Raw genomic sequence first — 27,178 nt, 5'->3', positions numbered from 1 at the left:
CACTCTTCTTTCCTTTTGGAGGGAAACGTGGGTAATTTCTGCTTAATGAAACATGCATGTCTGTAGATGATTAGAGTTGTTTTTTGTTCTCCACAGGACCATACTTCTTCTTTTAATGAATCCCCAAAATATGGTGATGTAATATTATCCTGTGTGGCTTTTTCTTTTGTCGTTTTGTTCTCAAACATTAATCTCCGATTTATATATCCAGAGACAAACTAATATATTTTAGATTAGTTTTGACTTCAGCTATAGTTAACAAGTGGGTGTGGAGAGTGTTCTAGGATGGATGCAGCTTCTAGGTCTAAAAGGTGGAGCTTTCTAAGCATGAGAAGGGGGCGACTCCTGTGGGTCCAAAGGGGGGGGGGGGGGGGTGTGTGTGTGTGTGTGTGAGAGAGAAAACATTTCCTGATGAGGTCATGGACTCAATTGCTAATTTGAAGTGTTCTTAAATAAAACACAGCATTCATTTGAGTAAATTGGTATTACAGTGAATATAATTTTAATTCCAGTTATAATTCTGTAATTCTAGTTCGTTAAGTTCTTTTCTTTATCTCGTGCACGCCTCTCTTCCTGTAGTGATGCAGTCACTAAAAGCCCAAATTCACTTACTGTTTAATTTCTCCCCTCTTGTTGAATTTCTGTGAAGAGAATGACGTGTGAGATTTGCTTGCTCCCTTTTGGTCTGTATAGATTGAAGTTTTTGTGATGAAATGTTGTTCATTTGTAGGTAACGGTGAACAGGGGAAGCCGTTCCCCCTGACTGATGCTGACCGGGTCGATCAAGCCTACAGAGAAAACGGCTTCAACATTTACGTCAGCGACCGCATCTCCCTGAACCGCTCTGTTCCTGACATCCGCCATCCAAAGTGAGTTATGTGTGTTTTCGGTAGAACACCAAAAAACTTGTCACTTTATAGTCTTATTCATATGTTTAAAGATAAATCTGCAGAGTCTCTAGCGTCACTCTGTATATGAGACTGCACATTACTGGCCTGCGTAGTAAAACACTCAAAGTTTTACTACACGAGCTGCCATTTGATTAGCAGTAGAGTTTTTACAGAGGTAGACTTCATGAGTCAGTGAATAACTGAGTGTTGTTCAGTGCTGTTCCAACAGGCTTATGTTGGGGATTTTTATCACATCTCAATCTGCCATATCAGTCATTTCTATTGAGTGTGAGGTGGGCACCAGATGAAAAGAAAAAGAGAAAACACTTCTTAAAATTTCTAGCGAAGTGGCCAGTAGCCTCAGGCAAAACTGCCATTTTCTACAAAAAATACATCTCTGTTGGTGTGAGCATTTTCATCATAGAGGCAAAAATGGGCCACACAGGACCAAGGGTCTGCAGGTTTTCATTCCAGCCAAAGACTGCAGCAGGTTATTTTACAGATTGGCATTCCATCAACCGGAGAGGAAAAAAATGAATCACCTGCTGCAGTCCTTTAGCTGGATTGAAAACCTGCTGGTTCTCAGCTCTTTGTGTAAGATACATGTTGTGCAAGGCTAATATTTGAAATCAGTGATTCAGATAAGCTTTCTGCTCAACAAGATGCTGATTTACACTAATTAATAGTGAAGGTCAGTGGAAATGTTTCTTTTTTTTTTTTTGCCTTGAAAAGGACGGGAAAGGCGTTCATAATGTTTAGGTTTAAGCATAAAACTGTGTATTACAGTGCTTTACAGAACAGAACACAGGCATACTCGCACAAACACAATCAATGTGTTCATTGCTGTTTAGCTGAGAGTACGGATGTCAAACATGAGGCCTTGGGAGTAGCCAGCAGGCTGGCTTTTGGCTTGAAAGAAAAAACAGTGAAACTTGCAGTGAAATATATTTTAAAATGAAATGCATTGCTGTTACCAGCATGGCTATGTTCAGACAGTAAGACTATACAGGAGTGAAAATGTATGGAAAGTCCACACATCCTCACAGGAAGCTGGCAGCAATGTGGTGACCACAGGCCATAGAACCAAAAGAAACAAAAAACAACTTAACTTAACTTTGGACCTACTTTAAGCTTCGGCAGAGTGATTCAAGCAACTACTGATGAGAGTGAAGGATACTGCTGATTGACATTAGAGGGATACAAATAACCACTAAACTGGTATGCAGTTGTAAGGAAAGTAAATGTAATTAATGTGGAGACATTATGATGCAATTACATTTATTTTACTGAGACATCAGGCTGTTCTTCATATTTGTAGGATGCACTTGTAGTTCTTTAGATAGGGCATTTTATTCTGTTCTTTTCTTCCTTCCTTTTGATGTTTGGTTTTACTACCTCAGGGATCGATTCGGGCTGTATGTGGCCCATGAACTAAAATAAGTGTGACACCTCTGGCTTAGAGCTAGCATATAGTTGGTACATTCGCTGTTTGGGTCAGATAAGGAGGTCAAATTCCTACCAATGATTAACTGTGTCTGAAGACAACTTTAGGCTTAAACACTACATTTGGTTTAGTTTGAATGTCCAAAAAGAGCCTTGATATGTCCGTCCGTAACGTCATCTGACTGGTTGTGTTACTTGAACAAAGAAGAATCGACTCTAAAGTTCAGACCTGATGAAATTCCACAGCAATAAAAGAGGAAAAATGTTGTAAAGCTGTTTAACCAGAGTGAAAGTTTAATGAGTTTGGAATGGGTACTTTTTCTGCAGTATATGGTAAATGGCCTGTATTTGTATAGCGCTTTACTCAGTCCCTAAGGAACCCAAAGCACTTTACACTACATTGTATAGTAGTGTATAGTGTATATATAAATATTATGCTATTTAGCAACTTCAAAATCCAAATGGTTAAATATCCTTCTTTTAATGCACTGTTTAAAAAGTCTCTTTAGTCTAATTTATTTTTAAACATAACAATTTTTAACAGATTGAAATCTTTTGATTAAGTGACAAATGTTCACTTAGATCCACAAGTTTGATGTTTGACAATCACCAACAACTGCATTATGTTCACGTTATTTTCATTTTACAATGACCAGAGCTTAACTGTATCTGTGCTGAAATGGACGTATTCATCAACCCAGCAATCCACAGGTTCCATACAGGCATCATCCAACTCTCCTGACACGTGCAGACATGATAAAAGTAGTCAAAACTGAGAAAATTGTCACAGAAACTCAAGAAGCTTAAATTAATTTAATTTCTGAATACATTAACACTACTTATTGAACTTAAAGAGTAGGTGCATTTGGGTTTAGCGTGTGGTCAAAATCTGCTATGGAGGCTTGAAAGAGTTTAGTGATTTCTAGAGGAAAAAATGCAAAATGTCCAAAGTGAAGCAAATACCGATTTCAATGTAAAGCAGAAAGCCATTATTAGACACCAGGACAATTCTGCCCTAACCAAAACCTACTTGGTAATGTTTGCACCTTTATTATCCAGGCTGGCTTTGGTCCAACTCATTACGACGAGCACTGTTTCGAACAATTGCTCCGATTATCAACCTGACCAGCCTATTAACAGGAGAGAGTTGGCTTTACACACAGAAGTTGATAATGCACCATGTGTCGCCCATGTACTTGTAAACCATGTTCTTGATAGTAATTAACAGTGTCATTGATGTCCCCCTGTGTGCAAGGTGTTAGGAAGTGACAGAACATGTGTGCCACGTTGTACGGGAGCAGCTTTCCGTCTGGCTGCTGTGGGGCTGCGAATATTTTTCAACCAGGATTTTCTTGGGAGGAGAATGAGTGCAGAGGATGGAGAAAGTGGAAAGTCTGGCTCTTTTTGATTGGTCACAGTGAAGCAACAGGGAAGCTTAATAAACGAGACAAACTCAAAAACCCTTTATGACCCCCATTTCCTGCCATGGTTATTGAACTGGATGGAATGAATAACATATTGATGATTTTGCTAATCTGTGGCCAAGAGGCCATTAGAGTCCAATGGGATTATCTCCTTTGGAGTTTAAATAAATGTCTGGCTTTACTGTTGGAGTCTGCAGAAAGCTCGTGGAATAAAAATGGTGTGAAAACAATTTTGTTCTGTGGGAACATGAATGTGCATAGCAAACGCCACCCATCAGTTCTCATGTTTCTAGTTAAAGGAGGGGTTCATTTGTAGAAGCATTCAGAAGGCAGATTTTATGAGCAAGAAGTGTAATGTGTTAACTTCATTGATTGGAGGTCATTTTAATCAATTCTGTCATCTTTGTTTGATTACTCCGAGATGGAAGATGATCCCAAAGGCAAAGCCTTGCTCAAACTTCTAATAAAGCCAAATTCTGCAATTCCTGAAATGGCCACTTGAGGCTCTCTTCAAAAGCAGGTCTATTCCCGTAAACATCCATGGAAAATGCCGCAGCTTTGTAGCAGAAATGAATGCCTTACTAGCCTGGTACAAAAGGCGGTTATATCTCGGTTGCTAGTTCAACATCTTCATAACATCTTTATAGGAGTTATGATTTTTATAACGCATCTTTTTAAATTTTATCGAGGCCTGTTCATTATTAAAGATTTTACCTGTTTTGAGTGACATATTCGTGCGAAGTAGGCTGCTAGCAGTCCACTAGGCCTCACTTCAGCTCACTGACTGGGCCTTGTTTTTTTTTTTTTTTTTTTTTTTTTTTAATGCTGTTGCCTTATGTAACGCATTTAATATCTGACAAATAAAAACTGCTGTGTGGTACAGTCCATCCAAAAAGTCTGTGCTTCAGTTTGGACAATGACATTGTAGAATATTAAGCTGTTTTGCAGCACTGATTAGCAGAAAAAAACAAACCATGCTGGAGACCAGAATTGGGAGTCGGACCCAGCACGCTTTTGTTCTAGAATTTATGCCTAAAACTAGAAAAGACCAGTTGAAGAATAACATGAACAAACAACAAGTGCAACCGCTAGCACTTAACTTAACTACTACTTGGCTTTACTCTTCATGAATAAGATGAGACAAGATGTTTGCTTCTTTGTTTACTGCCCCGGTGTCGTGGACTTGATGCGATGACGAGGTGCACATTAAGCTGAGCATTTTCTAGTATTCAAAGTATTCAAAGACAGATGCTGTAGAAGCACGGTGAGCCATATGGGCCCGTGTTTGCAGTACAGAGTGCTGGGTTCTTTCCAGCTTCTCCTCTGACTCATTTAAGAACAAAATACTGAAAATAAACTCAACGGCAACATTATAAATATCATCTGCTTAACAGCTTTGGATCTGGTGACCCGATTCGTCACAGATCAGCCTTGAGCTCTTTCCCTCTACCTGACAGGGCTGTTCTCTGACCCTGCTGTCACTTTCTTGTGGGAAGCAGTTTTAAATGCTTTCCCTCGCAAGGTCCCTCCAGGACAGCATTTATGTTCTTTCTGATTCCCCCCCCCCCCCCCCCCCTTTTCTTCAGATTTATAAAGTTTCCACATCCTGTGACCTTTATGAAGCATTTTCCATCACAGAGCCAGTTTCCACCAGTACGGCATCACGGTGGCACACTTTATCAAGTTTATATTGGACAGGGAAAGTCTTTATTCAGTAAAGGTACAGGTGCTGGCACAATGATAACTTAATAGAAAAACTTGGAGTTCTTGTTCTTGCCTTTTTTCTGGTTCAACATTTTGGACATGTCTTTCACAACCATTATTTTAGAAGAGGTTTTTCATTATATATGACAGCTTTGAGTTCATAACTGGATCTTTGCTCAGCCAGAACCACCAACGGGCGATGGTTAAAATCTGACTCAACAGAGTTCTGTTGAAGACTGAACATTTTTATTGTCTAGGCCACTTGGGCTTGTGGGAAACTAGCATGAGGACCCAGATGTAGGGCTGGGTATCGTCACTGATTTCTAGAATCGATTCTATTCCGATTCACAAGGTCCTGAATCGATTTGATTTGAATCTGGGAAATTTTTCCTCACACAGTCAGAAATATTATAATTCAGATCAGTACATTTACATATTTTTGTATCTATAAAAAGGAAGCTGACACTTTCCAGACTTTATCAAAGGTGTGAGCATTTTGCACCTGAGATTCTGGAATTTTGGGCAAAATACATTTATATAAAAAAATCGATTCAGGATTTTCATGAATCGATATCACGTTATCCAAGCCAGAATCGATTTTAATCGATTATTAAAACCTACCCAGATACTTCACACAGGGGTAACGGGGATGGGGGAGGCCAGCAGGTGTATCTGTTTTACTGGTCAAAGTAACAGAGTGACGGGTGTCCGACAGCTGTGTGCCAAATCTATTCACATCAGGCTCGGGCACCTCTACAGGATTCGTATATCCATTTCGCTCTCGCTCACTACCTGAATGACATGATGGAGAGACACAGAGGATGGGTTTCAGGCAGCCACACGGGCCTTGAGAGACTTAATTACTGCCGCGATAGATTCTCCTCTTGATCTTTCAGAGAGCGAGAGAAAGAAGAGACAAATGTCTAGAGGGGCAAGCCAGCAGGTGGTATGCTTCATTAGATCTTATTAAAAGAGCAGCTCATTGTTCAGGTTGGGCTGGTAGAGGTCGCACAGCAGTACAGCAAGGTAAAGGGCAGCTCCACAGGTTCCAGAAGAATTTCTACCACGCTCTCCATTAGCATTTTAAATAATAACCCCAGCACAGAAACACATGGAGGATTATTCTAACTATGTGGTAACTGCATTTTGGTAAAGGCCAAACAGACATGATGATGAGGCTCTATGAACCTTTGTTACAAAGAGAAGGGCTTACATGTACAATGTACCCAAAGAAAAGGTTGTATAGAAAATCCGATGAACTTGCAGAGTTAAAGGTAAAAGAATAAAACATTTTACAATGCTTGCCACTGAACTAATGAGTGTGGGCATGCCTGTTGCTAACACAATACTATAGTACGCTAGTATGCTACATTATACAGTGGGGCAAAAAAGTATTTAGTCAGCCACCGATTGTGCAAGTTCCCCCACCTAAAATGGTGACAGAGGTCAGTAATTTGCACCAGAGGTACACTTCAACTGTGAGAGACAGAATGTGGAAAAAAAAAAAATCCATGAATCCACATGGTAGGATTTGTAAAGAATTTATTCGTTAACCAGGGTGGAAAATAAGTATTTGGTCAATAACAAAAATACAACTCAATACTTTGTAACATAACCTTTGTTGGCAATAACAGAGGTCAAACGTTTACTATAGGTCTTTACCAGGTTTGCACACACAGTAGCTGGTATCTTGGCCCATTCCTCCATGCAGATCTTCTCGAGAGCAGTGATGTTTTGGGGCTGTCGCCGAGCAACACGGACTTTCAACTCCCTCCACAGATTTTCTATGGGGTTGAGGTCTGGAGACTGGCTAGGCCACTCCAGGACTTTCAAATGCTTCTTACGGAGCCACTCCTTTGTTGCCCGGGCGGTGTGTTTTGGATCATTGTCATGTTGGAAGACCCAGCCTCGTTTCATCTTCAAAGTTCTCACTGATGGAAGGAGGTTTTGGCTCAAAATCTCACGATACATGGCCCCATTCATTCTGTCCTTAACACGGATCAGTCGTCCTGTCCCCTTGGCAGAAAAACAGCCCCATAGCATGATGTTTCCACCCCCATGCTTCACAGTAGGTATGGTGTTCTTGGGATGCAACTCAGTATTCTTCTTCCTCCAAACACGACGAGTTGAGTTTATACCAAAAAGTTCTACTTTGGTTTCATCTGACCACATGACATTCTCCCAATCCTCTGCTGTATCATCCATGTGCTCTCTGGCAAACTTCAGACGGGCCTGGACATGCACTGGCTTCAGCAGCGGAACACGTCTGGCACTGCGGGATTTGATTCCCTGCCGTTGTAGTGTGTTACTGATGGTGACCTTTGTTACTTTGGTCCCAGCTCTCTGCAGGTCATTCACCAGGTCCCCCCGTGTGGTTCTGGGATCTTTGCTCACCGTTCTCATGATCATTTTGACCCCACGGGATGAGATCTTGCGTGGAGCCTCAGATTGAGGGAGATTATCAGTGGTCTTGTATGTCTTCCATTTTCTGATGATTGCTCCCACAGTTGATTTTTTCACACCAAGCTGCTTGCCTATTGTAGATTCACTCTTCCCAGTCTGGTGCAGGTCTACAATACTTTTCCTGGTGTCCTTCGAAAGCTCTTTGGTCTTGGCCATGGCGGAGTTTGGAGTCTGACTGTTTGAGGCTGTGGACAGGTGTCTTTTATACAGATGATGAGTTCAAACAGGTGCCATTCATACAGGTAACGAGTGGGGGACAGAAAAGCTTCTTACAGAAGACGTTACAGGTCTGTGAGAGCCAGAGATTTTCCTTGTTTGAGGTGACCAAATACTTATTTTCCACCCTAATTTACGAATAAATTCTTTACAAATCCTACCATGTGACTTCATGGATTGTTTTTTCACATTCTGTCTCTCACAGTTGATGTGTACCTCTGGTGCAAATTACTGACCTCTGTCATCATTTTAAGTGGGGGAACTTGCACAATCGGTGGCTGACTAAATACTTTTTTGCCCCACTGTATATCTCCAGTCCATCTGCAATTTATTTAGGTTACACTTCATCGAGCAGGTTGAAAAGGAATAAAGCTATTTTTGCAACTTTTTTGGTCATTAAAAATATTAAAAGATTATTAGGAGGAAGATTTGCACATTTTTCCTAACTTCTAAAAATAAAGATTTCTTCCTCTTCTTGTAACACAACAGCTCATTGAATGTCCTTGAATGTTAGACTGTAGCTCAACAGAATAAGACATCTGAAAATGTCGTCTTCACAAAAATCAAAAACTGTCCCTGATTTAAATTTGGCCAATCAGTGCTCATAGGTCATGTCATTGTGTGCTTCAAACTTGCACTTGTACACAGAAAGTATTTAAACTGTTAATCTGTTTTAAGCTGGCCTTTTCAAGTCAAGGACCTTCACTGGTGATGAGAGCTGGATCTCAAACTCCAATCCAGAGACCAAACAACAGTTTTCAGCTCGCAGCATCCAAGCTTGAAAGCAACGGTCAGGTGACCAGTAACGTGTTTGTTTTTCCAGCGTTCACAGGGTTTTGCTGTGAAACTTGATGTTCAGACTGTCAATGCAGTGTTCTGCTTTAACAAACTGAACTATGGTGTGTATCTACCATAGTGTTTTGGCACAAAGTGGATGGAAAATGCAGGCCATTACTGGTCACACCAACACAGTCGTTGCTCATCAACCACTTGTTCCAAGATTTATCTCCTGTAGATGTATTACCCATGTGAATACTGTAATAGGGACAACTTTGATCAGAACAGACCAATAGTGACCAATTCCAGGGAGCAATCCAAAATTACATTTCTGTTGGGGCCAAACGAAAAGGCCTATAATCCTTTATGGAGTTGGAGGCCTTTGTTATCACGCCTTGAATTATAGCTATTTTTCACTATTGTCTGTCATTTTCTAGATGAGATTTCAGAGTACTACTGAGCATTGGATTGGTTTGTCGTACTCCCCCGCCCCCCACCCCTTTGCATGTACTACACAGAAAGCAGAAGGCGGGAACCGCAGTAGCAACAACCGATTTCAGAATACCACTGAGCTTTGGATTGATTTTTCCTAGAAAGAAGTGTGTGTCGAGATTGTTCGTGGTTGTTAGTATTACTAACAGTAATTGGGCATCGAAGTCATCAAACTTTGTCCAGTAGTTAATGAGATACTTCACACTGGCTAAAAATATATTATTACATATTTCCCTTTTGTCTATTTCCCCTCTTATTTGTGTCTTCCATGTGTTTGTGTAGCTGTAAACACAAGCTGTATGCAGAGAAGCTGCCCAACACCACAATCATCATCCCGTTCCACAACGAGGGCTGGTCGTCGCTGCTCAGGACGGTTCACAGCGTGCTGAATCGCTCTCCCCCACAGCTCATAGCCGAGATCATCCTGGTCGATGACTTCAGCGACAAAGGTACACAGCGCACACACGCTCATCACTACTGAGGAGAAAACACCTGCGTTCGTGTACATACGCACAGTCTGTGTGGCTTGCTACAGATAACTGAACTTTAGGTGAACTATTTCTGCTGTTCTGTCCTCCCCTGCTCCTTTCCATGCACAAACACAAACCACTGAATCATTTGTTTGCTAGTAATGTTGACTGTTGCACAAATACCGAGCTGCTCAGAAGTAAACGTGGCGGCCAGCTTCTGCGGAGGCCCAAAAGTGATCCCAAGACACTCATGCGTATGTATATTATAAACAGACCGGGAGAGAAATGGAGACACACTCTCTCATAGTGGTGAGTCAGGATTTCAGAAATGTATCTCACTGGGCCTGTCGGCCATTTCTTAACAAGACTAGAGTCTTGTTGCTGAGAGCCTTGCCTAAATTCACTTCTGAGCATTTGGTTGGTTGTTCTTGCCAGTATGGTCAGTAAAAGTACAATAAAATAAGAAACATAATGCATACTGCAGAAATCTTATTTGTAACCCATTCAGTATAATTCCAAGAATATTATTTCTATCTGCAGTAGTAATACTTGGGGTCAAGGCTGTTTTCTAGGTCCTTCCTATTAAGCTGGGCCATATCATACCGTTCATGGTAATACCGGTATAATGTTGGGCAACGATAAGAAAATGAAATATCGCGCTAGAATATGGGTAAAACGCACATGCGCAGTGCCTATGTCTTCATACGCACATAGCGGCGACGGAGAATGAGAAGAGCGAAAGCGGATTGGTTTGTAAAAATGCTGCAACTTCAGTGGTGTGGAACTGGTTTGGCTTTCGTCCGTCAGATACACAACAAAACACTATCTTTGGTAGAGCATGCTAGCGGGCCGTCGTTATTACTGTTTTTTGGAAAATACGGCACACTTAAAATCAATCCTTTGATTTTTCTGAAAGTCAACAGTGCCCCTTATAATCCCGTGTGCCTTATGTATGAATTCTGGTTGTGTTTACTGACCTCGAAACGATTTTATGTACACGGCGCTCGAAAATCTGTCAAATGTTTCAGTACGACTTTGCTGAGCTACGAAGCCGCACCGCTTGATGGATTGTCGGAGCATTACAGCTATCGTAGGCAGGCGCCTCGCGGAGTGATACGTACTGTGCTTCAACATAATGTTACTGTATTGTGTGTGTATAACCTCTTTTTAAGTTTTGTGCATATTATACATGGTTATGCTGAGGATGTGTCGGCCAGTTTCCACTGGAAATGCCTTTTAGTTAAACTGTCAGCAAGGAATTTGCATTTGCACTGTTAAATTTTTATATAACTTTAATGCAGATAAAAAACAGCTGCTTGTTTAAGTGAAAATGCATTGATGTTTTTTTTCCCCTAATAAAGTTGTGGAGTTGTAAAGTATTTTGTCTAGTGTCAATTATATCGTCAGTTATATCGTTATCACAAATTTTCAAATGTAAATCGTGATAAATATTTTTGGTCATATCGCCCTGCTCTACTTCCTATCCTCGTTTCAACTTACTTTACGCAGGCAGCTGTAGCAAAAACCCAACACAGACCACTTAGAACAGCTATGATACTGAATAAGGCAGAAACAGCAGGAAAGGGACAGCTGGGTTTCAAAGAGGCTTGCAGTGGCGCAGCAACTTAGAGGAGTTGGTGTGGTTCAGCTAATTTGGTGGTGGCCCAAACTAATATTACACTTGGTTATATTAAATGCAAGTCCTAACCAAGCTCTATGTGCAAGCTCGTAACATCAGCTGAGCTTTTTTGTATCATTGTAATAATGCCAGGGCAAATGTTTAGCTTAAGCAGCTAATGCTAGATGTTTGTCATGGCTGTTTGTGTATTTTCCTTCTAGTGGGTTAGTTTTCAAAGCAAAGCCTAAAGCTTCCCTGTCTGCATAAAAAGAATTTATATTGTTAATGTGTTCGGAGCTGCTGCCTGCAGCCGTCTCTGAACAGATGCTGATGATGAGGGGGTTCTGTGGCCCGGCTAGTGTTAGCGAGGTTAGCAGCAGAATAATCTACTTTCTGGTGTGAACCGGTATTCTCACACAGACAGCTTAATCAGTTTGAACTCTGGAATTAATGTACAGCTTTGAACCCTTACATAATAAATCGGGGGGACAAGTGCAATGTTATCAGCAAGGCCTCGATGGAGGTGAGAACACGATATTAATCACGAAGCCTGCTGCAAAGCCACCGTGTGATGCATAATTTCAGGTTCACTTTTCCAGCTCCTTAGATATTAAATAATTTATGGAGAAAAAAGAAGAAGAAGAAACTGGCATGAAGGAGGATTTTTACTCGACTTTCAGAGGTGAACTGCTCTTGTCGGTTGTTAAGGAGACAGGTAACCGCTCACATTTTATCAAACCCTGTCACTTTCTTTCAGGCTGATTAACAATCTCCGTGCTCCATGGCAGCAGGCTAGCCCGCAGAGTTACTGATGGCCTGTTATATTAATTGGCGCTGTTTTGTTTTGGTGCCTCACTGCTGACATGAGGAAGATAAACAATTGATGAGATGTTTTTGTCAGTGCAGTTATATTTTCTGAGGTGCTAATTAGTACCAGGTTTATATGTTGTGTAATTATAGCCTTGTTGCAGAGCGGCGTTTCAGGAACAGCCTCTTCTCTCCTTTTAATATCATAATTAATGCAACTATTCCTGTTTGACTTAGAGGATACCTGATGATTTATATTATCTCTGTGCTTGCTGTGCTCAGCTTTGTGTTGTATTGACGCAACAGAACTTTTCTCTTTGGGTTCAGGAAAGTTTTAAGTGGATTGTGAACTTCTGCTCATTTCAAGCTAATTTAACTTCTTGTGATGTTATTTTTAGATGTTAAAAGTGTAAGAATCTTAAAATAGATTAAATTAAATGTGAAATTAGAGTACTGTTGTTCCCAGTTTACATAAATTGCAATTTTGTAATGTGCGTGTAGGTGTGTGTCAGCTTCAGATCAGTTCTTGTGCTCAAAAGTTAGAATTCAAAAGACTATTATTGGAACCGAACATCATGTTTAATGAATATGCAGATGAAAGATGTAGCTCTAAAGTTATATACTCGATTAAATCCTCCCCTGAAAATCATTTTCTTGCGTCTTTTGAAGATAACATTGTTTATTTAAGTTTAATGTGTTGCTATAGATTTTCACTTTCTTTGGTCAACCAAAAAGGAAAGGGAAGCGGTTGCTGGAGCTGTACGTGGAAGTCATCATTATTGTAAATACTAAGAAGGGAGTTTTGGGTAGGAGATTTTCTTTTTTTTTTTTCTTTTTTTATTCTAATGCATTATTTAAAAAAATGGGACCAGACATTGACTTAAGATACTTAAAAACAAGTCGAATTAGTACAAGCACTGTGACAGGTTAGTGAGAGTGAGGGTTATTGCTTTGTAACAGAAGGCTGCAAAAGGAGGTGGGAAAGAAGGATGATGAAAGTTGAGGGGAAAAAAGGCACTAGGAAGAGATACTTAAAAAAAAAAAAAAAAAAAAGATTATAACTGTCAATATTTTAATCGTTAAACTGTGGCTGCCTTGTTGGGATGCATAGGTGTAAGATGCGTTACTTACAGGTCTTTTTGGTAATTTGTCAAACTGTGGCGCTCTGGTTTGGGGCATCTTTGAAAATTTTGAAGTTATTCCTGACGTGACTTTTTGTTTTGGTTTTTTTTGTGTTTTTTTTTGGGGGGGGGGGGGGGGGTTGGTAGCATCAGAGAATCCTAAATAATGTAGATGTCCAATGAATAATGCCGAATTATTGTTTCTTAATTCATCAGCTGTTTTGAATTTGTGTGGTAATGCATGTATTGTGAAAAGAATAGATAAATTTACATATTTGAGTCCCGGTTTGGTTGAAGCTTTAAAACATTCAGGTCACTCAGTACTCCAAATCATTATTATTGCAGCTGGTCCACCACTGTAATTCTGCCTCTAGATGACAAATAAACAAGCACGTTTTTGTTTTGTGATTCTGAGAAACTGACAAATTAAATCTGTCTCATGCAGTGTTGTAAAGTTTCAAAATCCACTCTTTCCTTGTGCTCCTTCTAATTTGAGGGTTTGAACTTCTTCACTCCAGCTATGGAAGAACTGTGAAATCTAATACAAGCTTATTGTAGGTTATTTCTTTTCTTTTTTTTGAGTGACTCAGTCAGTTATACTTTTTTGTATATTGACTGATTGCAAAGCACAGCCTGCCTCCTAACACAAAGAACAAAGCCACACAGAATAATTGACTGTGGCTGCTGAGCATTCACACCTATAGATGATTTCAGGAATACCTTAATGGGTTCTGATGCCTAGTGGTATTTAGTTGAACGAGACTTGAATATCCACAAGTAATCTGAAGAGAAATAAATCAGTGTCATTATAAAATGAAGCCCAGAGGACGATCAATGATGAGACCTAGAAGTGTGACAATAATGTGGCTTTATAGTGTGAATTATCTAACTGAGTATTGCAAAGGTTGTTGTGATGACTCATGCCTATGACCACACAAAGGTCACTGTTCAGTTGTTTTTGCAGTACCATATGGCATTTCCAGGTGTCAACATTTTATAAAAAAAAGAAAAAAAAAAGCAGACTTTATTTACCCTCTAATATGTTAAAGAAGTTTTATTCTGAGCATATTATCATAAAAAATTCAAATAAAATTGAAGGAAGAAACTGGGTAAATGGAAATGTGCACAATTTCTGATGATTTGGTAAGATTTTATTTTTATAATTTCTTACTGTTAAAAAAAAAAAAAAAAAAGTTAGACTAGACTCTGTATTGTCATCATACATATACAACCAAATTGTGGAATATTAAATACAATCTTTGTAGTATCTTCAGTTCTCAACTGTGTTCAATCCAGGATCATTCATGAATTTTAACCAATGGGAGATGAAGTGAGGATAATGTCATAGGAATACCAAAAACAGAAAAAACACTTATTACATTACATTTTTGTAATACCATTTACAGGTGTGGATTCAAACGGTAAACTTTTAGATTTTTGTATGTTAAAGCTATTAATAACTTCATAAGTGAGTTATGCCACTACTGGGCAAGTAAAGTACTGTAATGTACATAAACAACGTCTTAGTATATAGAAAATAATGTCGTATAATATAGAATGAATGGTTTACGGTATAGCTGTAGCTGTATATACATAATTTCTCCATAGGCATCAGTATTTACAGTGTTTAGATGTGTTAAAATGCGCTACGTTGTTGTCAAAATGTCCTATAATTGTACAACAGTTTGTTACAGTGCAGTAAAAATGCAGAAAATCTATTTCCAGAGTTAATTTATTGTGTTTAAAAAAAAACACCACTTAAATAAGTAGTGTTGGGGAGACGCAGTCTAAAGTTCTATATACAAGAGAAGTGCACTGTGGTAACCTCGTATTGTACATTTTGCTTGTACAGGCAGCAGTTCAATAAAGCTGGGACTGTGACTTGAAGCTTCTCAAAACCAGCAAAGACTGCTCCTCCCAAACTGAATAAGCAATGTAACATTCACAGATGTTTCTTTTTTCAGTTTATCAGGCGCAAAAAAACACATACTGAGTGAATCAGTTATTACAGAGACAGCACACTGGGATAGATGGGGTATGATTACAGTGGTGTCCTCAGGCAACCGAACAAAAGTGCACAAGAACATAAATTCAGTTCCACTGCAAAGCAGACATGGGCGTTTATCAAGAGGTTGATGTGCAAATTTATGCATCGCTCTGTGATGAAATGGGAAATAATTATAATGGGGGGGAAAGGGGAATTTAATTTGGATGAGATGGAGGATGGAGAGATATGGATAAACTCATCAGAACAAGCTGGAGGAGAGAACTTCTGTTGTAGCTCTGAACTAGAACACATCAAAGTGGATTATAAAATAAGAGCACTTTTTATTTTTTATTTTTTTTGGTTTCCCACATTATTTATTATGCTCATGCATTTATGTCTTCATTTCTAAATGCCAAATAATGTTACAAAAAGTCATGAATATATCTGAGCAGTTCAGCAGGCCATCAGTTACCATGGCAGCTTGAGGTGAACATTTATTATGAATAGGAAGAAAAGTTTTTTTGTTCAAACTATAGAAGGGGTGTCAGGTCCCTATGCTGTAATCCAGGTAAGAACATCCCAGGTTGATTCTGCTCATCTGAACACAACATATTTATCACGCAGTTGATAAAAACACTGCAGTCAGATGAGCAAAATCATCTTTGTGTCTATAATCATGTAAATTTCTACTGATGTTAGCATTTGATTGTAAAATTGAATTCAAACTGCCAATAATAGCTTGTTGATCTTCAGGGGTTTAGGTTTGGGATATTACAGGTTGTGCTGTGCTTGTGTCACCTTGTTAGCGGGCTAGCGGCTGAAAATGTTTTACAGGCATTGCCTGATAAACTTGCATGTGGTGTTGTTCTGTCTTAAGTGGCATCTTCAGTGCAGAAGAATTAGTTATGTATTCATCTTGTGTCTTTTATAAGAAGAAATTACTTAACTTTGAAGCCTTCTTTTAGATTTATTAATCTCATTTTAAGTCTATAGATGTCATCACAAGTACTAAACAAAACAAATTATTCATACTTATTTTTAGCTAATGAGAAAACATTTGTTAATTCCAGACATTGTGTGAACTTGACATCTTAGCAGGGTGAACATTTGTCCACATTGGTTTGTCCTTCTGCAGTGGGAACCAGCTGCACCAAGGACAGCACAGGTAACTTTTAAAATAATCTGCACTCTGAGCACCGTGGGAAATATATATAGACTTCCCACAAAACCCATCTGACCCCTGCCTTGAGTGTTATGATCCTAGACTCATGAACAAGCCTAAGCTACAGGAAAGCTTTTTGCTACTCCTTTGTTCTTTGATTCTCATCGTTACTGTTTACCTTTAAACAAAACAAAAAACTAACTTGCACAACATAATCTCTCTTTAAACCAAAGCCCAATGTAAACCAACCCCACAAAAAAGTAAGCTATTTAGTGTATCCGAAGCCAATGCGGTCAACACAGCCAGACTCCAAAGCAGCAGATTAAAATATACATTTGAAGTTGTCCTTTTAAATGTCATCTTTAATTATGCAACCTGTTTGGGAAAATACAAAAAAAAAGAAACGTTCACACTTTTCTGTACAAAATGTTCGCTGCCAAGTAATGTTTGTGTAAAATCTCTGCTGTAATTTCAAAGTGATGCTTGATTTGGCTGTTGCCACCCACCGGCGTGGAAGAAAAATATTACATTTAGCAATATTTGCATCCACATTCATCTGTTTTTCAATACGTTGCACCTTGTCAGGGTAACGTGATCCCTACCTCGCTGTACCCTTCTCACACACGCTCGCCCACGCTTACCTCTGAGCTGCTGGAGAAGTTCATTCAGGCAGAACACTGACTCATAGGTAACACGCAAAACACTGAAACCTGCTGTTTTTGTCTTCTGTCTTCTTTTATCTCCTGTCTTCCCTCCCGTTCTTCTTCTTTTTGCTGTTCTCCTTCTCTGCATTTTCCCTGCATGTCTCTAATCTTTTCTTTGAGTGTTCACGTTTCTGTTTTGTCATTTGTTTTGTCTTATCTTTAGGATAAGACATGTCTGCCCTGTTTCATCTCTTTGACGTCTCATCTTGTTTGTGCTTCTCCTTTCTTACTTTTCAACTGTACCAAAAATAAAAAATAAGATGAGTTAATGTAACTTATTTTAACACAGCTGTTACTAAATTAAATAGTAAAGTTAATCCAGCACAGTATGTGAAATTTGTGTGGCTCATCCTGTGTTTTAAGTCAGCTCTGCTTATTTGCAAGTTTAATGCACTTAATGCTATTTTTTTTAGTTAATGTTTGCACTATATTCCACACTAAGGCTGTTCAATATAAGGATATTTATCGGATGATAATATAAAAACATCTATCGTTTCATTTTACGCTATCGTTTGTTTCATGGTGTCGCAAAATAAACTGTTTACGGAAATATTTTTCATCGTTTTAATGGTCATTATAGTGGCTATATTAATCTGTTAAAGTTCTCTCTTATATTTAATATGACAACACTACGGACAGACAAGCAACTGTTTTTACGCGTTGTCGTTAGCAACCACGACGGTAAAACAATGGCGTTGCTCCGCCTTCCGCTTGTTTGTTTTGCAAATAAACCTTTCACAATAAAGCTCAAGATCCTGTTGAGGCTTTTCAAAATAAACTAAATCGTGAAAGAGTATGCAGAGTTTTACGGATGAGAAACAAAAAAGAGGCGTTAGGTGCTAAAAAATAAACCTTAGACTCAAACATTAGAACAGGCTTTCTAGAGCACGCTGTGTAATAAATACTCGCAAAGAAAACGGCGTCCGTTACAACTTATGTCTAAAAATGTATAGCTAAAAGTCTCAACTTTAGGTACACAGCACCCAGCTGAACACACTTCATGCAAGTCGAGCTGCTCAAGATTCACAGAATTTACAGAAAATGTAAAAATTTTGTGATTTATATCGTTATCGGGATGATAGATGTCTTATATTGGGATATGAGATTTTGGTCATATCGCACAGCCCTATTCCACACACTGCAGAAGTACAGTGACACGGTACACAACATAAGTTATTGGGGAAAAAAATACAGTCCCGATCCAAAGTTTAAGACCACTTAAAAGTTTAGGACCACACCTCCAAAAAAAACTCTAGTTCAAGAAGACAAGGCCTTTGTTTTTGAAGCTCTTCAGTCTCAGATTCTGATGGTTATGGGTCTGCAGTCGACACCAGTAACACCCTTAATTTGGGTCGACGATCGTCCAGTGTCTTGACGGACGGCCAATTGGAACCATCAGCGCAGTGCTGGTTACATTTTTTTGGGGGTCTTCCACTTGACTTTTTTTGTTCCATAACCATCAGGATCATTTAAGAAATCCCAAAAACCTGTCTTACTGCATCCCACCTCAGCAGCGATGGCACACATTCAGCAACCCTTTCCCCTTTGCCATCAGAACATCATGACAGTGTGACTACCTGACAGAAAATGACACATTTTTGCACAGATTTGGCCTTTTAAAGGCATGTGGTCTTAAACTTTTGATCAGCTGTGAAACTGCTTGTTTCATTTTAAGTGTTGTTTTCAGTAAATTGCATGCTCAAAAAATGTTTTGTCTCAGTCCCACTTCTTCTTGTTGCATGTTGAAGCTCTACTTTGGAACCTTGTTAAGATCCAACCATGCAAAGTATGAATTTTTTTTTTCTTTTCTTTCATTTTATTTTTGGTGCCATTTTTTTCAAGTGGGCTTAAACTTTTGATCAGGACTATATGGGAACACACCTACAAAGCTGAGTGTAGGCAACTACGCTCTTCTTTAAATGAAGTTAAATGCACAAATTTAGCTCAAGCTATGACTGCATTATGTGGCTTTGAATCCATTTCAGTGTGGTGGGTTTACATTTTTTTTTTTTTTTTTTTTTTAGTGGTTTAATATCATATGTTATCTGACTTTGACATTTCTTCATATTTCAATTCTTGGTTATTTCTGTTGACTCTTGCTTGCTTGTTTTATTTGCCCTGACTGTTGCAAAACTTTCCAGCGTCGTTCATTTGTCATCTCACATTAATGCATTGTTGTCCTTTTTATTTACATTTTTTTTTTTTTTTTTAATTAGTTTTCTTGTGGTCTTTTACCTCACGGCTGTGACATTTTGCAGTTGCAGACAAAGAACAAAACCCGCCAATGGGCAAACTATGTAATGGATCTTATTGGAACACACAAACCTGACATTCAGAGAGTAGTTCCTGTAGTGCTTTTTCCCCTTTTTAGATCTAAACCAACATGTTTCCTGTCTAATTGCTCGATGTTGTCAGTAATGTAGTAACAGCAGTTCTGAGCAGTCTCCCTTTTCAAATGACTTCCTGAAACAGATTCCCTTTGTGAGCTAAATGGAAATAAATTTCTTTGTATCAAGTCTGCTGTGTTGCAGTGAAATCTTGGAGTATTTAGTTAACAAGTAGTTTATAATCACTTTTCATTTGTTTTTTGTTATTTTGAGTATTTTAATTGCTGTATTTTTTTTTTAACGGTATTTTTTTACTGTTGCCTTCAGCTGCTGTTTCTCAATAATTTTTCAAATTTAGGATAAAACGTTCTTTCATTTTTTTTCTTGCCTTCCTTCCCTCCTTCCATTCCTTTCTCCATCCTTCTGTCTTCCTCATCCATCTTTGCCTTCTTCTTCTCTTCCATTGTTCTTCTTCTCTCTTCTTCCTTCTTTTCATGAACACATTTCATCAAAAGTCATCATATATAAAATCATAAAATTTTATTTTTAATTAATTTTTTTATGCAACGGTTTCAAAAGGACAGCCATCAAATTCCAAAGAGGTCATTTTCCCCCCCAATTTAAACCAGGTTTTCTTTTGTAAATGAAATATGGGTTAATGAAACCTATAAATCACTACATCATGTTAATTTACACACTGTCACGGCTTTTTTTTGCAGTATGATACATGTGAGCATGAATAGCTTTATGTATCAATATTAGCTCAGTACAGCAAATTACATTAGGTGAAGAGCAAAGCTGAGTTTAGTGCAGATCAGGCATCTAATCAACACACAGCTTGCTGGTTAAGGTCTCAGTCAATGTACATTGATCTGACAGAGTGGATTGGTGGATCTTTTCTAAATTACCACCACTGTTAGTCATGATATGTGTACACTCAGTGCTGTGCACGCCTGTGAGAAGCTAAAGGAATATAAAACTGGCCACGGTGATGCATTGGTGTGAGTCTTAAAATGATCCTGAGTTGTCATCGTAATGTTTTCTGCTTGTTTCTTCTTCTCCTCTTTTTTGGGACTGTGATATGTGTAATCTGTGGGAGTGATCTCCTTCTCTTCCAGGCATCAGATCAACAAAGCTCCTAAATCTGACTCTGGTGGAGCCTTGAGCCTGATTGGCTGCTGGGATTGTTGGCTGCGACATTACTAACCTCAATTCTGCTCTCTTCTAATCTCTTTTGCTGCCGACATGGAAAAACTTTAATCATTAGAAAATGATTGGCAGTAAATATCAGTTTTCATTGTATTTCAATCAAAGAACAAGTGTTGCTCTTTTTTTTTCTTACTTTTTTTTTTTTATTGCCACTGACATTCAACAGTCATAAAGTAAGAAATTCATCATAGAAAAGCAAGAGGGACCAATTTCCCCTCCTACAATGGTCTCAGTAGAAAATGATATGATGTACCCTCAGCACCTGCTGGGTTTTGATTAAAGCCTACGACTGAAAGAATTCTGCTTCTGGTCCAAAATCAGCCCCCTTTCTTTTTCCTTCTGTAGATGAGAGGGAATCTCATCATATGATCTGTCATGGCATGCCTGAGGTTGATTACTCAGCAGAGTACCACGCACACGTTATCGTTAAAAGAACACATAAAGCACTTTTATTTGGTAATAACCTAAATCATTATCAGATGAAGAAAAGAGGATTACCTTATCTACTGTGTACGTATAGTAAATGATTAAAAACACCATGACATAGGCTCCCCTTATCCTTAAAATTGCACTAATCAACACTTCCTTTCCTACAATAGATGATATTACTGCAGGTAATTTGATTGGCATTGCATAAAGTGATTAACCCACGGTGCATTCTCACCTGATCCTGCAGGTTCCCTGAAAGAGTTGGTTTTCCAGCTGTTTGCTTTGCCATTTCAGCCCTTCATTTTACTTTGTTTCACGCCCATTGCTTCTACTAAGCTTTGAACCAAATGAGAATGATGGCAGACAAAGTTTGTAACTAGTTGGTGAGCATAATGGAGCGTTCAATGGCAAACAAAGAAATGTTTGGGGTTTTTTTTCCCAATTCCGTATTAGAAAGCTGAGAAAGGATACTTTGAAAAATCTCAGTACAGCTTTTTATAAGAACTTTATCCATTAGAACCAATAACACCTCCAAACATGTCAGTATTTCAACTTTGCACTTTTAACAATCACAGTTGCTACACTAGAGAAAACCGTGGTTGAAGACCGTAGCGCCACCAAACTCTCTGCAGTGATGTCATTGACCTTGAAATTGTTGCTATGAATCTAAGATCAGGTCTTTGTCTTTAACTGATAAATTGGCAAAAATGTACATGGATGTCAAGCAGTTTAACCGCCAAATGGCGTAGGCAGTTGTCAGCCTTGCTCTGACATAAGAACATGACCTGAACACAACCGTTAGCTACTAGCTGACTTGGGTCCCCTAGTACAACCGTCCCCAACGTTTTTTGTGCCACGGACCAGTTTAATGTCAGACAATATTTTCACGGACCGGCCTTTAAGGTTTCACGGATAAATACTACAAAATAAAATGATACGACCAAGACAAAAACGATGGTGTTTTGTAAATATAATAATAAACACGAATTCATGTGTAATTGTGTAACTTTATTATCAGCATCCTCCTGAAATGCGCCAACAACACTGAGAGTAACATCCTCCCCTCTGCCCCTTAATGCTCTCTGATCGCTATGGTAACACGTAAATATTTCTATCAAAATAAGAGACACAACTACAACACGGGAAAAGACCCAGGGAAACAGAGTTAACGCTAAAAACCCTGAAAACCATAAATTTCACACCCGAGCCTCAACTCTGGCAGCCCGGTACCAAACGACTCTGCCCGGGGGTTGGGGACCGCTGCCCTAGTGCAAAGAGATCTGCAAAGATTCTCTCAGATTGACTACAAGATGTTGGGAGTCTGCTTGTGTTTATACATTGGACGACACTTGTATGCAATCCTTTATCAGTCTGTCTGACATTACACCGCGGCTGTTTGGTGACAGATTTCCATCCACCTTGCAATTGAAAGTGGTTGTTGAATGTTGAGGGTCTTGCACCCTTAACCGTCGACCAGTTGGTGATCACAACTGCAAATGTAATAAAACAACCAAGCAGCCACCGACTTTTTTTTCTTTCTGTCTCTTTCCCTTCCCTGTCTTGTTTTACTCTACAATGATTGAACCATGAAACGGTGGTAGGCACTTCAGCAGCCTTATCTCTGGTTCGAACGAGTCGTTAATGTCTGATTTGTCAGCTCTAAAAGTTGTCAATTATCACTTAATGATTTTTCTCCTCTTAATGAAAAACTAAATTTAGAAAATAAAAGATTTTTTTTTTGCTGTGTTGTTAAAGATAAAAAAGAAAAACCCAAAGGATTTTGATTTTGCAGCTCCATTCTTTCTCTTTGGCGTCTTATCTCTGGCATATTATTGTGCTCAGACATCGTCGTAGCACAGTTTCATTAAACCAGGCACCATGTGAATCCAGATGTATCCATCACTGTTAACTGTGTTCTGTGACAGTGACGGTCCCGCTCAGCAGGACCACCGAGCCACACTGCAGTATTCACTGGAAGCCTGTCACTGACTTGAGATTGATAGTTGGATTATTCCCTCCGCTGCCTGATGGGATCAATTAGACAACTGTCTGAAAAACAAACATAACATTTGATAACACTGAATTTTAATGAAGGGAGGAAAAAAATCGGTATGGTAGAATGAAAGTATTAAACTTGACACTGATTGTATTCTCAAATGTTTAGTGAACGGCTCTAATTGTTTCCAAACATGTAATTAGTTCTATATCCTCGGTAGGAAATTTGTTGCCAGCAATTTGAGATGGCATGACACGTCCTAAATGATAGTTATCGTGTTTTGGCAGGAAAATGAAAGTGCTGTGTAGAGGCAGGTGATAAATGGGCATGGGAAATACATTTACTCACAGAGTGAGACAATCAAGAGGCGTGAAACAACATTCAAAGAGGGGAAGATGGGTGAGAGTTAATGGGAATGACAATGTCAGAGATGTGAGCTTGGTGCTTTGTAGAAGAATGAAGCGATTTATGACTTTCATCAGACCATATTAGTGAATACCTTGGACATTAGGTCGTCTCTGGCACACCTGATGGTTGACCATGGTTGATAGATTGGACTGTAAAAGGCACCTTCACATTTGAATGAATACAATGGATAATTAGAACAGAGGTTTAAGAGAAATATGTATAGAAGAGGCCTTTTTTCAGTATGCATAATTATTTTATTTTTTTCCCACTTTTTAGTGTGAGATCAGTGTTGACTTTATATTTGCAAGGACATCTGAGAACATCAGGACCTTAAAAGGGAGCAATTAAATGCTAGTGCCTGGCAAACATTGGCCACTTTGATCAGAGTACTTTACTGACACTGCAATCCGGTTGTTCAGTGATGATGCGACGAATCCTACTTCCGGGCCTAAAGTAGTCTGCGTTTAATATGGCTTTTGTGTTGATAACATGTTTAATGTTATGTATTTTCTTCTATTTGATCTCAAAAAGCTCCTAAAACAGTCAGTGATGACTGTTGACCTCCCTCGGCTTTTATTACCACTAATCATTTATTTAAGCTCAGTTTTTAAAACCTTAGGATGTAACTACAGCCCAGCCCATGCAGCAGTACATGAATGACTAACCTCGTATTGTGGATGGATTATCTCAGTTGTTCTCCTGGCTGAAGTTTGGTCCTTTTACAGCATCCTGCCATGCCATTACATTTGTTCCTGACCACCGAGAAGACTCACGTTAACTTTTATCGAGTGGAAAAAAAGTTAGCTTGTTTATATTATGCTAACATAGCTGTGTCGCTAGCACATCATTATATACCAGCTAGCCCAACTTCAGTAACCCTACAAACGTCACTGCTGTTTAGTTTTCTGTCTTCATTTATGCTGGAAGTGATAGCAGAGCTGTACGTTTTAATTTGTTTCCAAAACCCTGCAGTCAGGACATGCTATATTGTATTTAGATAGAAGCTAGCGAGCTAACTCCCTGCTAACTTCTAACTCCGTTAAATGTCATAAATTCCGTTTTCATGGATGCCTGGATGTTAAACTCAATTGTTACACCTGGTAGAGCAGAACGCTGATCATTTTATTAAAGATGAAAGACTTTAGACAGTTTTTCAACTCTCACTAATGCCATAGTGATCGTTTGATATATGGACCTGCAGCGGAGTTTAGGCCCAGACACGGCTAGTGACGTCAGACTGAACAACCGGATATCAATTGAGAACTTTAAATTTGGGAAAATAGTCCCCCTCTTTTGGGGGTTACAGTTATTATAGTCATCATACACATTCCCTTTTCCTCGCACCATAAAAGGTAAGAAAACTAAACCTTTTCGGTGGTTACTGTCAGTCATTTAAATGCATGAACTGTTCCTCTGCCTTAGTAAATGCTTTGAGTCATTGGTGTCAATTAGTCCTAGAATTTCATAATGGCATTTCCATTTGAGTGGATAGTTTGAAACAATCAATTTTGTCTTTTTATTTCCTGATTTTAATACCTGCTGTGTTTTTAGATAGATGGCATACTTTTAGTTTTATAGAACATTACTGGGAGAATCACCGCAGCTTTTTTTTAAGTCTCTGGAAGTCGAGCATATTATCTGACAGGATTCATCACAGGAACATAGATTAGAAAATGCAGTGAAATTATTTCATTCCTGTATATTTGATTTGATTTTTATTGAACCCTGACAGTTTGTGCTGCTGATGGGAACCTTTGAACACTCCCCAGACAACAAAGAGCCAGAAATGTATAGTGTGAAGCAGGGCTGCGGATAAACCACTTAGTTACTTTGGGGTACTTGATTATACGATGTCAGTTTTACCAATGAGAACCTACTTATGCTTATAAGAGACTATAGCATGAAGTATGTGCTGTTCTACTGGGTCAAGTGTTGCAGGGATCTTTCAATAGGTTGGTTGTGCTGCATGTAAATATTGTCTTAGGAGGGTTAGAGAAAGAGAAATTTCCAGAATGTCCAACTATAATCTGTTTTCCTCTTTATTCAGCAGGCTAGAAAGTCCACCTTCAGAATTGGTTTTGGTGTTCTTGCTATTGTTTTGTGGCACATTGTGAACTGGATGAAACACACATCTAAAGCATATCATTAAACACATCTCTTACTGTTTGGCTACCATCTTCTTCTTACTTTGAGGAGTCTCCACATAATGTGGCTCCCTCACACTATTCCTAACATCCACCTTTGTTACACCAGCCCTCTGTATGGCCCCTTACCGACACTCAAGAGTCTTCGGTGGTTTCTTTTTCTCTTACCTGGTGTTTCAAGTATCCTTTCCAGTCTATCCACTGTCTGCACATGCCCAGACCATGTTAGCTTTGCCTCTCTTACTTTTTCTCATAACTCCATAACCTCTGCTGTCACCCCGGACTCATCTCCCACTCCTCCCACTCCTCCCACTCATCTACATTTACTACCTCTACTCCTTATTTTACCGTTACATCTGTTCTGTGTTGCTTTAAGTTTTATTCCTCTTCTCTCCAGTGCATACCTCCACCTCTGCAGGTTCCCAGCATCTGTTCCCAGCTCTCACTACAGATCAAAATGTCATCTGCAAACATCAGTCCATCGAGACTCCTCCCTGACCTCGTCTGTCAACCTGTCCATCACACTACAAACAAAAAGGGGCTCGGAGCCAATCTCAGATGGAATCCCACCCCCAGCTCGATTCAATCTGTCACTCCTTCCACATACCTCACCGCTGCCTCACTGTCCTCATACATGTCCTGTATCACCGTCACACACTTCTCTAGATCCACAGAGACTCAGTAGTAGCGCCTTCTGACCTGCTCTGTACTTCTCCATCAGCACTCTCAAAGCAAACATCACATCTGTAGTGCTCTTTTTCAGCATGAAGCCACACTGCTGCTCACCTCTCTCCTTAACCTAGCTTCAAAAACTCCAGAGCTGCTTTGCATGTTGAACTGCTCTCTCTGCAGAGCAAAATTGCCACTAATTCACTGCACAGTTGAGAGCAACATTGGGCTGACACAGCTACTCTATATATCATTAATAAAGGTTGACGGTCCTGCAAAAGTCTTGGAGCTTTCTTTTTACAGTTACTATGATGTGGTGCATCTCATGCCTGGGTTCTACTACTTTGATGAGAGCACAAAAACTCATATTATCTCCAACTGACAACAGCTGGTCAGTGTATTGGGGAAGAGCTTGTTATTTTCACAGGCTGGGAGTCGTCTCTGGACGTTTTCTTTGGCTTCTTCAGTGCTTGCTGAAAAGCTGCCTGTTGTCGTTTCCTACTGTATGCTTTAGTAACTCCTTAAACTCTGCGTTTATTGAAACTGGCTTTTCAGATGTGTTTTTCATTCCTGTTTTTTGACATTTTAACACAGAATAGCAGAGCACAGGATTTGCTTTGTTTAGTCATTGGTAGTTTTACAAATATGCATGTGAGTAAATGAGAATGGCACAGTTTCCAATTCTGATATTTTGTGGTAAAGATAATTGGCTTGAAGA

The 27,178-nt window shown here is 39.2% G+C and overlaps 1 protein-coding gene across 2 annotated transcripts in view; it reads left to right on the top strand.

Moving 5' to 3' along the window:
- Positions 1 to 27,178, top strand: part of LOC113017693 (polypeptide N-acetylgalactosaminyltransferase 10-like) — a 121,979-nt gene that overhangs the window by 39,139 nt on the left and 55,662 nt on the right. For both annotated transcript variants that reach the window (XM_080307335.1, XM_080307336.1), the window contains exons 3-4: positions 731 to 869; positions 9,692 to 9,858. In XM_080307335.1, the coding sequence (XP_080163461.1) occupies positions 731 to 869; positions 9,692 to 9,858 (306 nt within the window). The remainder of the gene's footprint in view (positions 1 to 730; positions 870 to 9,691; positions 9,859 to 27,178) is intronic.

The sequence above is a fragment of the Astatotilapia calliptera genome, chromosome 10 (assembly GCF_964374335.1).
Source record: "Astatotilapia calliptera chromosome 10, fAstCal68.1, whole genome shotgun sequence".
Lineage (NCBI taxonomy): Eukaryota > Metazoa > Chordata > Actinopteri > Cichliformes > Cichlidae > Astatotilapia > Astatotilapia calliptera.
The sequence above is the reverse complement of the archived record's forward strand: the minus strand, read 5'-3'. Positions and strand labels throughout refer to the sequence as shown.